The 13,222-nt window shown below is 41.6% G+C and overlaps 1 protein-coding gene across 1 annotated transcript; it reads right to left on the bottom strand.

Annotated features, from left to right (window-relative positions):
* Nucleotides 1-622: 622 nt before the first annotated feature.
* tent5bb (terminal nucleotidyltransferase 5Bb) lies at nt 623-9,686 on the bottom strand. Its single transcript, XM_047605717.1, has 2 exons — nt 9,204-9,686; nt 623-3,013 (listed from the first exon to the last, which is right to left on the bottom strand). Exons 1-2 carry the CDS (start codon nt 9,357-9,359, stop codon nt 1,988-1,990), a joined length of 1,182 nt encoding a protein of 393 aa, XP_047461673.1. The 5' UTR covers nt 9,360-9,686; the 3' UTR covers nt 623-1,987.
* Between the last annotated feature and the right edge of the window lie 3,536 nt (nt 9,687-13,222).

Here is a 13,222-nt window from a genome sequence, read left to right as displayed (position 1 = left end):
AAGTAAGTAGGTGTGTCCCAGATTTCATGCACTACTAAAGAAGCCAAAGAAAAGGTAATTAGGGGGAAATGACATAGTGGCGGCAATGTTGCTGTAAGTGAGAATGAAATACTGAACCGGTTTGATCATCCAGGAAGCAAAGAGCTTGAATGCATCATTACATTTGCTGAAAAGCCAGCAGTTCCATGACACAACCTGTGCCTCAGCTGCCCTTTTTAGAGTTCAGTTCATCCAAGACCAGCAACAAAAATCTCCTCTTTCTGAATGGGGCCAAGAAAAATCCCTTGTCGGATGCACAACTGGCTCAAAAGGAAGTGGCAAATGTATAGGCTCGGGGGAAGCCTTTTCTGGAGGTGGGGGGAGGAGGTATGCACGCAGATTGAACAAGAAAGTGTTTGTGTTTTCCAGTCAGTGTCTGGCTGATGGAACACAGACAAGACACAAGGCAGTTTGTGTGTGATCGAGAAAAACAGCAAGAGATAGACAGAGGCAGAGCCACTGAGCTCCAGAGATAAAGTATGCATTCATTATATGTCAACTGTAGTATATTCGGAACAGATTGTCCGCATCTTACTTCTATTGCAGAAAGTCCTTTATTAAAGAAAGACTAATGCACCACCAGTTTTCAATTCTTGACATTTTTTAATGATTAAAAAACAAATTCCCGGACCCTGGATATAGAAATGTACAGTAACCTGGATGTAAAATATTCAAAAACAGTTCTTACATAACAACTACTATAGATGTTGGTCATAATCAGGCACTTGGAACCACATTTAGTCTTTGTTTGTCATGCTACACAAGAAAGTATTTCTTTGGTCCTTCCCAGTTAGGTCAGCTGAAACCACAGACAGAACAAATAAAACAAACAATAAAAAAAAAAGTTTTCTGGTATCCTAACAAGTATTTATATTTCATTAAAGACCCAAATACAAGCCTCCATCAGACAAGAACCAGAAGTTCCTCCGTCACATATCAAGTCATGACATCTTTCCATGCATGTCCACGCTGGTTATAAAAATGAATAAAAGGTTAGAAACAAAAATGGCTCAAATAAGATTTTTTTTTCTTTTAAACAGCAGTAATAATTAACATAACTTAACAGAATGGTTGTGATATAAGTTTTGGCAAAAAAACAAACAAAAGAAAGATTCATTTCTTTTTGTCCACACTGGACACCAACATAAAAGCACATTGCTACAAATGCACAAGAACACTCAAACCCCGTTTGTCCACACAGATCCGGAAACGTCATGTTCCAGTTAAGCTCGGTTGAGCTCCTGCTGCGTTTCAGATAACTCATGGCTCACACTTGGCTCTACCGATGTTTCATTGCTGGAAGCAGTTCAGTTTCAGCAGTCATTTCAAGTACATTGTGTTCTTGAAATGTTTTACGTTATACAGCATACAAATTTGCACCTAGTGAAGACACCTTTTGACAGTACTTGAATATGACAATGCTTTGTCATATTCTCATTTTAAATATAAATGATCTTAATGCTGCTATCAAACAGAACAAAGATGTCCTGAATCTGACTGCATTGAAACACAATATAGGTGATTATAGATTGCAGGAAGGCCAGAACAATGTCTTCTCCCTTCTCTTATTATTTTATCTCTATTTGTCCCTCTTAAGTTGACTACAAACTACAAGAAACTAATTTTGCTGTACAAGTGTGAAGAAAGTCAACAATTAAAAAGGAGCAGAACAGCTACTAAATACAAGCTTCAAAAGAGAGTTTAACGTGTCAGTGATAAGTCTGAAAAAAATATACCAGGCCCCTAAAAATAGTGGAGCCAGGAAGAGCCATGTGTGAGATGTGCATGTCCCACACCAAGTAGACACGCTCAGGGGGTGGGTAGATCTGGGTAGATCATCGCAGCCGCAACAGTTCCAGAATGTGGCGCTGACGCTTTCTGTGGACATTGCTGGTAATGAATGCTTAGCTTACATCGATGTAAAACAGGATGCTAACTGCACACCTGCTCAGCTGCAAGGCAACCACGTTTGATAAGAGTTACTGCACGCAGTCATGGGCGACTGAACTTGTGCCACATAGTAATTGCTGAAGTTGACATCTCGGACATAGGGTGCGGGCTGGTAGTAGCAGGTGATGTTAGATAGAGCAGGGATAGCGTTCTGTTCGGCCATTACGCGCAGCGCCAGGGCAGAAATCAGCGCCAGTGTCTGCCGGCGCTCATGGCCCATGAGACACACAGTGCTTTCGTCCACCACTCTCCTCAGTGTCACCAGGTACTCGTAGCGCTTGTGCTCCATGCCCGCAAAGTGGTTCTGCAGATAGCCCTCCAGTTTCCTCTGCTGCTCGCTTATGTCGGGGAAGTCGATGAAGAAGCGCGAGCACATGTAGCGCTGCATCTGTTTCATCTGAGCCTCGGATGACGGCCGGAAGCCACGCACTAGCAGGTGGCAGTACTTGAGCAGCCCGCCACCCCGGATCTCTTCTGGGCTGCGAGTGGCGATAGTCTTGGAGCGAAGGTGACCCAGGGCTTCCTCGAAGTCTCCGTACATGCTCTCCCCTTGGACCGTGGGGTGGAAGGTTTCGGACATTGCCGTCTCTGAGCAGCGGTCGAAGAGCAGCAACGAGTCCAGAGTGATCTGGAAGGAGTCAACACTAAACTCAAACTGCCTTCTCAGGGAGTCCACAAACTTCAGTTCCACGTTCTTGCCGGTGTTATTGGACAGCGAGATGAGGCTCCAGCGGTCCGTCTCATTGCAGACTTTCACAAGTTTCTGCACGTATGCCTCTTTCAGGGCGAGGGCTGTGATTCGCTCCCTGCACACCCCTTCAGGCAAGAAGTCCACCAGGCAGTCCAGCACCACATCCTTCACCAGCCGGAAGGTTTTGTCACCAGTCAGACTCAGGCCGAAGATCAGGTCCAAATCTTTGTAGCCAAGGCCATTGTCTTGGTGAAGCACATGGCTGGCAGCCGAGCCGTTCAGCTTGACATCACGTACCACCACGCCTTGCTCCTCCAGTCGAGCCCTGACCACCTGAAAGATAAGGACGCAGAGAGGAGAACCTGAGTGATAGGGATCCAAAAACATGATAGGAATCAGAAGAGGCGAAGACAAGAAACACAAGTTTGTACACGCCAAAAGAGGGCTTCTTTCTCCTTTCTGCATCAGATAAAAAGATTCTGAACTGCTGCCATTTCAGTACAGAAGAGCATGACAGTGAAATGCAGAGGTTAACTACAAAACCAGAATGCATGAGGAGGCATGAATACCTTGCTCATTGTATGGGACAATGCAGACTGAATACAGTACATTATAACAGACTATTCACTTCAGAATATTGACTTTTAAGAACATTTAAGCTGCATTTAAAGCTTTATACATTTATTAAGCCTTGATGGGCTAATAAAAGTTCATAGTGGGTTAAGCCAATGGCAGGTTCCTGAGAGGTAGGCTTTCAATGGGTTGCTAAAGAACACTGGCAACAAAGTGGCTGCAGAGAGGGTGTGATCCTCCATTCAAAAGAGTGGCGTCATTGATGAAAATCCTTTGCCTGAGGGTGACAGTGTCCTACATATACTGTAAAGTATACCTCTCAAGTCTCAAGTTGTATGCCTAACCTTGCTGATGTATCCCTTCATATATGACAAGCAAAGAACAAAAACACAGCAGAGATAAGCTGTGGAGAATTACATGTCAGCGCTTGACTGTTGTAAGCGTCTAGCTGTGAACTTTTAAACTTGTAGCCGATGGCCTCGTTGAGAAAATGTGAGCTCTCATATTAACACTCACTGGGGAGAAAAGGGGTTAATCTGGATACTGAAACACACACAATGCACAAACTGCTGCGCTGTCTGGGAAAACTGGTGAGCTACAGACATTATGCTTCCTGTTTGTTGCATCACTCAAAAGACACTAAAGGGAAGTAAACAGCCAACAAGGCCAATTCTGAAGACATCCAAGTCACAGCTGTCCAGTGGACACTGAGCCATCTGTTGTTATTCATGTTGTTCTTCAGCTTTGGTAGCCATTCGGTGTATATACTGTTCATGTTTCAAGCCAAGACGTTACCAGAATATGAACACATATCACAGTATAATGCTAGGTTTAAATAGGAAAAACATTCAATCCCTTTATAATTCTAGGATTAAATGTGATAATCTGTGGTGCAAATGTAAGGTTCCTAAATTTTGTTGTTAAGATAAAAGTTACCGATGCTAAAAGGAGTTTCACAGTTTGAACAAGTGAATATAAACATGTAATGTAACCTCTGAATTTACATGTTGAATTGTTTTTCAGATTTGGGTTCTGTTCCGTAAAAATAATAAAAAATACTCCTTCAGAACACAAAGTTGAAGCGACATACTTCGGTTCAAACTTTTGTAGTTTCAGCACAAGCTGTTAATCTGTTTTCAATGAATCAAAGAGACAAAAAAAAGATGATTGTGTGACACAAAAGTACTCTAAAACAGATCATTTTAATTTTCATGAACTGCGATGCAATTGAATGAACTAGTAGTCTGACCAGTTACAGCTTCAGAGGGTAACGTAGCTCTCTCTGCAGTGAATAAATACACCTTGAAAAAGATCTGTAAAACTTACATTGTATCTTTGAATTGGATTTACTGACTATATCTGGAAACGGGTGTTAGCTAAAGAAAAACTAGCCGAGTAAAGTAATAATTTAAGTAAACAAATGAGACAGCTGTAGAAGTGTTAGGGTATTTTTGGACACCAAGAAATTTCAATCCAAACCTTAGTACAGAATACGCTCTACCACAAGCTAAGTATATCTGCTAGTTTTCTGCCACCTAAACCCTGAATGAGTCCCTCAATGAAATAAAAAGTAGTTATTTATATTGTGCTATTTAACCAAGCTTAGCTGAGGAGCCTATATAACCCCATAATGAAATAGCAAAAGGTCAGATGCTATGCAGAGTGAAATCACACATGGTTTCATGGGCACTGGAAAACCCTGCAGTGAGGGGCAGTTTTTTTTAACTATCCAACAAGGGAAACCCGCAGCAGTATTTGCTCTGACCTCACACTTAAACAGTTGGTCCGAGTTAACAGCATGCCATAATGTGCCTGTCTGGGGGTCTTAAAAGGAGCATAGGGAAGCACAGCTCCACCAGCCCCCGTCTGTTCTTCAGCTCTCGTAAAATAGGCTAGTACATTTCCCACATGACGCACCAGCACCTGATGAGTCGAGCGAGAGGAGACACTTCCGCCGACGTTGGAACAAAAAAAGGCCTTGTAAAAAGAGCCGCAAACACACCAGACTGTCTGGTGTTGACAACGCCTTGGCGACACATAACAGTCTGTCCACTTTCCTTCAGCAGTCTCAATAGTTTCCTTCAGGATTTCATTTAAGCTGCGGCCTAAATGTGTTTTTATTATGGCAGTCTGAAATGACTCGGCTGTTTACCAGCCCATAGTCCACTGGACGCCAATGAGAGATGTGGGCAGTCATTGGGATAGTCTCTCTGCCAAGCACATGGCGACAGAGAATGAGGAGTTACGAGTCCCTGACCTTTGCTTCAAGTCCAAAACTAACTCAGCCAGTCACTCCTACGGTAGCTTGGCAGGCAGTGGGGGATGACGATGATGAAAGTTTTTTTCTCCGATTTGAAAAGCTCCCTTAAAATTCCTCTGTGCGGGTGGTCATTTCACCTGTGCGCTGAGACCAGGGAGTGATTCCCTGACTGAAACACAATGCTCTTGCTCCTCTCTGTGATAGATGTTATCAATGAAGGATTTGTTAAACTTCCTCAAGGATTCACAGAAGTCTTAATGTCTCAGTCCACTTTAACTTTATTTGATAGGATTATGTCCAAGGGACCCATTTAGGGATTTTTATCTTGTATTGGATTTTTGAACTGGCCACGTAAGGTAAAACTGGTGAGAACAACTCTGTGCAAGGCTCTTTTTATTTATTAGTAAAACAAGCTCGCTCCCTCTGAAATCATTTTTGGTACACACTGAAACTGAACTTGTTGGTGTACAGGTGTAATTTTGTGTTTTGTCTGTTCAGTAAAAATATCAAGTAGCACCAAAACATTTTTAGAAAGTCCCTCCAAATCTCTCCCCATCCTCTCCCGATGTGTAAAGTTGATGAAATAGGGATATGGAATCATTTACTGACATATTGCTGTATGTTACAGTTATCATATTTAAAGGTCAAGGGTGTTGGGTCTTGTGACATCTAGTGGTGAGGTTACAGTCTGCAACCAATAGAATCCCCATTCAATACTCTCCCTTCCCTTTCGAATTCTGCAGAGAAACCTACAGCGTCTCCACAAGCACCTGAAAGAAATGTACAGCTCTTGATCCACTAAATATTCCAGCATGTTCATCTGCTTGTGGCTACCTGTCTGTGTGCTCCTTGGTTCTCACAACCTCAGAACGTCACAGTGCAGAAGGCAATAGAAACTGTTCAGATGCTAAAAGAGAACCAAGCCTAATTCTGCTGACTCTCTATAAAGAGCTAATTCAAAGCTAACAGAAACACAATACATAATTGAACAGAATATATTTTTCTGCTTATATATACCCCTAAGTTTTACACACTGGACCTTTAAAGTTGTAAATTTCAACAGCCCAAAATTAAACCCCAACAACTGCCAATGGTACACGATTAAAGGTTTTCTGAGATTTGTAGCAAGCGTCACTTGGACTAAAGTTAAAAAAAAGGCACAAAATGTAGCTGAAAAGAGACACTTTCATCGCCACTAAAAAAACACTCAGACCCAGGTTAGCTCCTTTACAGAGCACTGGGAGCATGTGGTGTCTTCATATTGACTAAACCGCAACAATAGTCTAGTGAGGAGTTGCTTTACAGTCTGGCGAGGGCCACAGTGGAGTCAGGCGACTGGTCTCTGCTTACCACAGTGATACGTTGCCAAGCCCAGCCCACAAGCCCAGTGTTATTACAGGCACTAATCCACTCCTCGCATTCTGCTTCAAATCCAGGCCACTCACTACCATCCGGGAAAGTGGAGTACTACTTCCAGATTTGAAAAAAAAAAAAAAAAAAAAAAAAAATCCATACCTCTGCCCCAACACACGAACCCACTCAAATAACCCGTAAGACACTCATCACATATCTGTGTTTATCATCATGTGGTATGCCGCTACATGGGAGCGCTGTGGGGGAAGCCTGGTGAGAGGGGGAGGCATGGGCAGCCATCACAGAGTCTGGTTTTGGGTTGATAACTGTCAACATTAAATGAAACAGAGACTACAGAGGTGTCAGTAACAGTAAAACGTTTCCTTCTCTGCTCCCGTGGCTCACTGACAACCAAACCACAAACAGATGTTATTTAAATGTAGCCCTCACACAAACATCACAGAGAGGGGCTCCCGTGACTATCTGAGAGCTTGATACGCCGGTCACCTCACCCAGTACGTGACAACGGCCCCATCCACTAGAATCACCTCTGCCTCTCACAGGTGCCATGTCTGGGGCTAAAAATAAACGTCATTCAAGCAGCAGGCTGGTGGTTTTGCATGTTATAACACATTTACCATGCATCACGAACACCTCACATTAGTGTCAACCATTTTCCAAAGCATATCATGGTGGTTGAGGACTGGATGTGTTTTCCCCTCCATCCAGACAGCCACTGGTTTCCATTCATAACCATATGGTATGGAAATCAACTGCAGAGGTTTGAAACCAATTGCTTAACATTTTCCGTCAAAGGGATCCTTGCATCTGATTTCATTTTTTGCATACTTATGTTGCTGATGTGCACTATTAGTATCAAAATCAACATCTACTGACAAGTGCCTTACGCACAAATTTTGTCTAACAATGACAATTTAAATAATAACATGCAAAGAGGAGCTCCCTGTATCTTTTGAAGTGCAACATAATTTGTTATTTACAGGTTTTTGGCTAATCCAACCTTTAGCCACAAAAAAAACAAAATATTTTCCTAAGCTAAGAGATTCCACGATGAGTAATCCAATACAGTGTTTATCTTTGTACTTTTCTCTCTCTAGATAGCTTATATGTTAGCACTTAAACTGGACTGGACACTTGAGAGACCTTCAGATGAGCGGTGGGCTAATTTTCCAAACCTTGGTCTTTGCAATCTCCATAAAAAAAGTTCAAGGCTCATGGAAAGAAAAATGTTTGGGGTCCCTTTTTGCCTACAGGACTATATAATGAAGGGAAGACATTGGCAGGGGATGTCCACAGCAGATGGTAGGGGCCTCCTTCATTATGGAAGCCCTCAAACTGTTATGTCTATGTGTGTGCGTGAGGGTCTTCCTTCCACCACGGAATCCCCACAGAAAATATGAATCACTGGAGAGGAACATAACTGGCGGTCATAAAATAATATCCAGGAAAAGTACAACCCTGGCCATTCCCAAAAGGTTTAATTCCAAATAAATACACTGTAGCATGGTTTTTATCTCTCAAGAGCTGTGAGGGGGGAAAAAATACTTAAGGAGCAGAAACATTACTGAGCTAGTGGAAAACTGCAGTCACAGATTAGATCATCCCCACTCATGTGTCTGTGTTAAGAGTATGAGTGATCAAATGTCTTTTCAACCGTGATCAGCCCTGCCACAAATCCTCGCTACTGCACAAAAGAGCAGCAGAAATGTAGTGCGGACACTGAGGTTTGACAAGCAGGTTTATATCCACTTTTAGAGCAGCACTTTACTTTCAAGACTCGGGACATCCACTGGGAAAGTGTCCGTCTTAGCCTGTGTGTACTCTATGTGTATGTTGTTTAGAGTCTATTCTAAGTGTTCTGCCAATAACTTTACTTGTTGAATTTTGTAGAAGTGAGTGAGGGATTACACACACACACACACACACACACACACACACACACATGTATGGTGCCATATGGTGCCCTTGTGTGTGTGTGTGTGTGTGTGTTGGTCTCTAACTCATATAATACTAGATAATACATAGATTTATCCCCATCCCATTCATGCAGTTTTTTGTTTTGTTTTTGTTTTTTATCACTGCTTCCAACTTCATTAATTAAACATGACACAGATATGGCTGACAGGAGATACTGTATGTCCTAAAAACAGACTATGGCAAACCAACTTAAGTTTTATTTTTGCGCAAAAAACAAACCTTTCGTTTCATTTGATTCAGTCAAATTGGTCAGACTTAACCAGCCTGAGGTTATTTCTAACTTTGCACCCTTGATTACGATGGTTACTACAGGACAGCTCGATAAACCGCGGGTCTCACCTGAACGATCTGCCGGGGCTGCACGGAGAGCGTGGGGAAGTTTCCGCGGCCGTGGATCGGTACGCTCTCTCCCAGGATGGAGTCCAAACGCCGCACCTGATCCCATGACAGCACGCTGACCCGCCGACTCTGCTCCGAGACATCACCGGAGGACATGGCGATTGTAGTCCGCGGGATGTCCAGAGAACGTGCTGTGTGACAACTGAACTTAAAGCGATCCTAACCCGAAGAGGTGATGGATTTGGAGAAAGCTGTCGTGCGTTTCTTTCTTCTCTCTTCTTCTTCTTCTAGTACTGGGACAAGTTTTCAGAAAGTTCCAAAATGCGATAAAGTGGTTGTAAAGTTTGGCAAAATAACGGACATGTCCCAAAACTTCCAGCCCCCCCACTGTGTGTACGTGAGTGTCCCTCTCTGTCTCCACTGACTCTCTTCTCAGTTCAGAGGCTCCTCTGCACTAACAGCGGAGTTTTTACCGTTCAAGGATTAACAGGAGCCTTCCTATTGGCTGGACAGAGATTTATGAGCGCTTCACATGGGAGACTTCAGTCGGTTCACACACACACAAGCATACGCACACACCGACCTCGTGCGTCAGATGGAATGTTCAAGGACTGTAGGAAATATGGTAATTAGTAGGTTACTTAAGCGCAATTAAACGACGCAACTGCACTTACAAACGCGAGACTTCAACTCACTTGTATAACGTACTCGATCAGTCTATTGCACAGTCATGAAAATAATATATGTATATTATATATATATATATATATATATATATATATATATATATATATATATATATATATATTATATATATATATATATATATGCAGTCGTCTCATCAAACTCCTCTATATATATATCAAACTATATATAAATGTATATATGGTAGCCTATGTTATACAGGGCATTTTTTGCTGCCGGTTATAATCTCGTTTAAGTATTGGTTGTTAGTTTCCTTTTCAGAGTTTAGACAAGTAAGTTCATAAATACATTAGCATTTATGTTTATTTGATTGCTTGTTTTTATTTTGAAGGTATTGGATGACTGCGGCCCGTCAGGTGAGTTCATAAATAGAGGAAGAAATAGACAGGTGAGTTAGGCACTGGAAAGTTTTTTTGTTTTGTTTTTTTGTTTTTTACCAGGGGGAGAGAGGCAGCAAAAGCCATTGTTGCTTGTTTTCTCTCTGCCAATGGCAATAAACCACACCAAACGTAATTTTTGCCAGGACAATGGACTTGGCCGTTTAATTTGAATTTAGTTTGTTTTTGTTTTTTCCAAGTATTTTTTATATTATGTTCTTTATTTAGTTTAGACAAATAGCCACTACACCACTAGGTTTGATATATATTGATCACATTTGAATGTCAGTGTTAGTAAATTAATGAAATAGAATGACAACATAGGCCAAAAAAGGGACATTTCTCATGATATTCCCAGCAATTTTCCATAGCCCTTACCTATTTACTTATAGTTAAACACTGAATCCATGAAACAATGACCTGCTGGACTAACAATATTACATTGTTTGCCTTCTGAGGTTATTTTAACCTAACACCCCACTTGGCAGGACAACATGATTTATGGTGTGACACACTATGATTGAGGTTTGAATAGGTTTAGCCGTAACAATGGGTCAGTTAAAAGGAAAGCGCATGGTTTGGGTGGCTTCAGCATTTCAAACTAAAACTGACACTGACTTGGAAACATCAAGAGAAGATTGGACTCTCAAGTTAAAGCCAAATGTCTTGAACACCCCTCCATGAACTCCTCCCAACGCAAAGATGGTTGCTTTGTGCAATCACCTGACCTCTTTTTCTTCTCCTTTTCGACCTGAAGTGACGAATTAACAAGTATTTGACATCTTGAAACCATGAATATCTGCACAAAGTTTCATGCCGATCCATTCGACCATTTCAGAAACAAACACGTTGATCTAATGGTGGCTGCCAGAGTGACTAGGAATCATCCTGTATGGACCGTGGTACTTTCACCAAATGTCCCAGCAATGCATCCAATCATTTTTAGTCCAATTAAGTGGTCAGGTGTCCCTCATCTGCCCGGCTTTGTCTCCACCAATCAACATGATATTTGTATGGCATAATCGGAAAGTTTACTGTATGTCTTTGACAAAGTAGATAATCTTTTTAAGTGCTGTATGTTTCCAACCATCTGATCCAAGTAATTATGAGGAATACAAAAGACTAATCAAATGTTTTTTTCCCCATAAGGGGATCAGTTTCATTAGAATCCAAAACCAGATGAAAGAGTCCTTTCAGCTTTAGGCATGTTGTTTTGTCAAAGGAAAACGACTTTGTTGACTTGATGATGCTGTCGTGAATCTGAATGTTGTGGCTGAGCAATATTCTTGCGTCGCAGAGATTTCAGAGCATCCATTGAAGCACAGAATAATGACACCAGGTACTTTGTTAAGCTGATCATACGATGCCCCGTCACCGTGAGCCATTGCTTGATTTAAATATGAGCAGTTTGTGTCTACAGATTATCTGCAGACAAATAGAGTAATTTAAAAACAGAGTAACATGCAAAACACTGTGACGCTTTACATGTTATGCACACCAGCATGTGTTTAAAACAGAATAGTCTGGTCACACGCATACTTTAAAAAAAAAAAAAAAAAAAGAGCAAAATATTTAAGCCCCATAGTAAAAGGCACATAACTAGTACTGGGAGTACTAGTTTCACAAAAAGTATTGACTCGGCACAAACCCCTTCCATTTTAAATGAAGCTGTGGACGTCTATCGATCTGCTTATTTAAAATTACAGAATGAAATAATCCTGTGGACACCTCTGACTTTTACTGCACTTAAACTATTACATTTTGGCATTTGAGTAAGAGGGAGCCACAGTGAAATTATGCCCTCTGGGTACATGTAAGATCTGACAAATCCTCACTCACAGGACAGCATGAACAGGTATAGCAGCTTTAGGCGAAGATGCATGCTGCGATAATCTTTGCTCAGCTTGCTTTAAGTGGCCCTAAATGAGGAACCTCCACAAGCCTTCCAGTTGAACGCCACTTCTGAATGTCAGTCCAAGCATGGCTGTAAGAGTTGCATGATATGGAGGCATAACAGGTGTACATGTCTTTTAGGTGTGATACTTACAAGCAGCAATCAGTTTTTGATTATATGATATTCAACAAAAATGTGAAAAGATAAAATTTCTTTACTGATTACGGAATAACTTCAACGTTATCATCCAACAATCTGCTTCATCTAAAGTACAGTTGTGAACACATCCAGGACGCATTAGATTGCTTTTGAGAGATACGAAATCTGACCACATTTGAAGGTGGTTTAGGTGGGATTCGTACATTAGTGCCTTTGGTCATGTGAAGACTTGGATCGTGATTGTGTCATTAAATACTGTGTCATCATACGATTAATAATTGATGTGATCGTGGTGATGTATAAGAAGTGGTGTCACGCATTTCCCCGTGTTACGTTCTTCTGCACAGCTCGCAAAAAGAAACGAGAACGCTGACAATCAGTAACAACCACCCAAAGCACATGTGTGGCAATAAAAGCAAAAGCAATTTATTTTAAAAGTCATAGAAGTGAATAACAGATTTCTGAATTTCGTTGAAGGAAGAGCTGTGAGGCGTTGTGCCAAACAAAAGAAACAAAGTTAACAAAAAGGGGCGTGGCTTATCAGGCTTGACTCAAACTTAGGCGGCATCAACCCATTAACTTGAGAGGCAACAACATAAACTACATGAGTGCAAAGTGTACAGGCTGCAGGGTCCCTTCAGGAACCCCACAAGTACAGAGAGCAAAATACCAACAGGCAAGAGAGCAAAAGGCACAAGAGAAAAACAAACTTTTAAATGGCTTCCTCCATCACTGATTGGCTAACTGGTCAGGGGTGAGCCAACACTGTGCTCTTCTGGAGCTCACAGGTGGTAGCTAATCTTAATAACCAGGGTCTGTATTTACAGGCTATATCTTGTATTATTACATTGTACACGTTTCTTTCAGTCCGATGCTATGACAGA

The sequence above is a fragment of the Mugil cephalus genome, chromosome 14 (genome assembly GCF_022458985.1).
Source record: "Mugil cephalus isolate CIBA_MC_2020 chromosome 14, CIBA_Mcephalus_1.1, whole genome shotgun sequence".
Taxonomy (NCBI): Eukaryota; Metazoa; Chordata; class Actinopteri; order Mugiliformes; family Mugilidae; genus Mugil; species Mugil cephalus.
The sequence above is the reverse complement of the archived record's forward strand: the minus strand, read 5'-3'. Positions and strand labels throughout refer to the sequence as shown.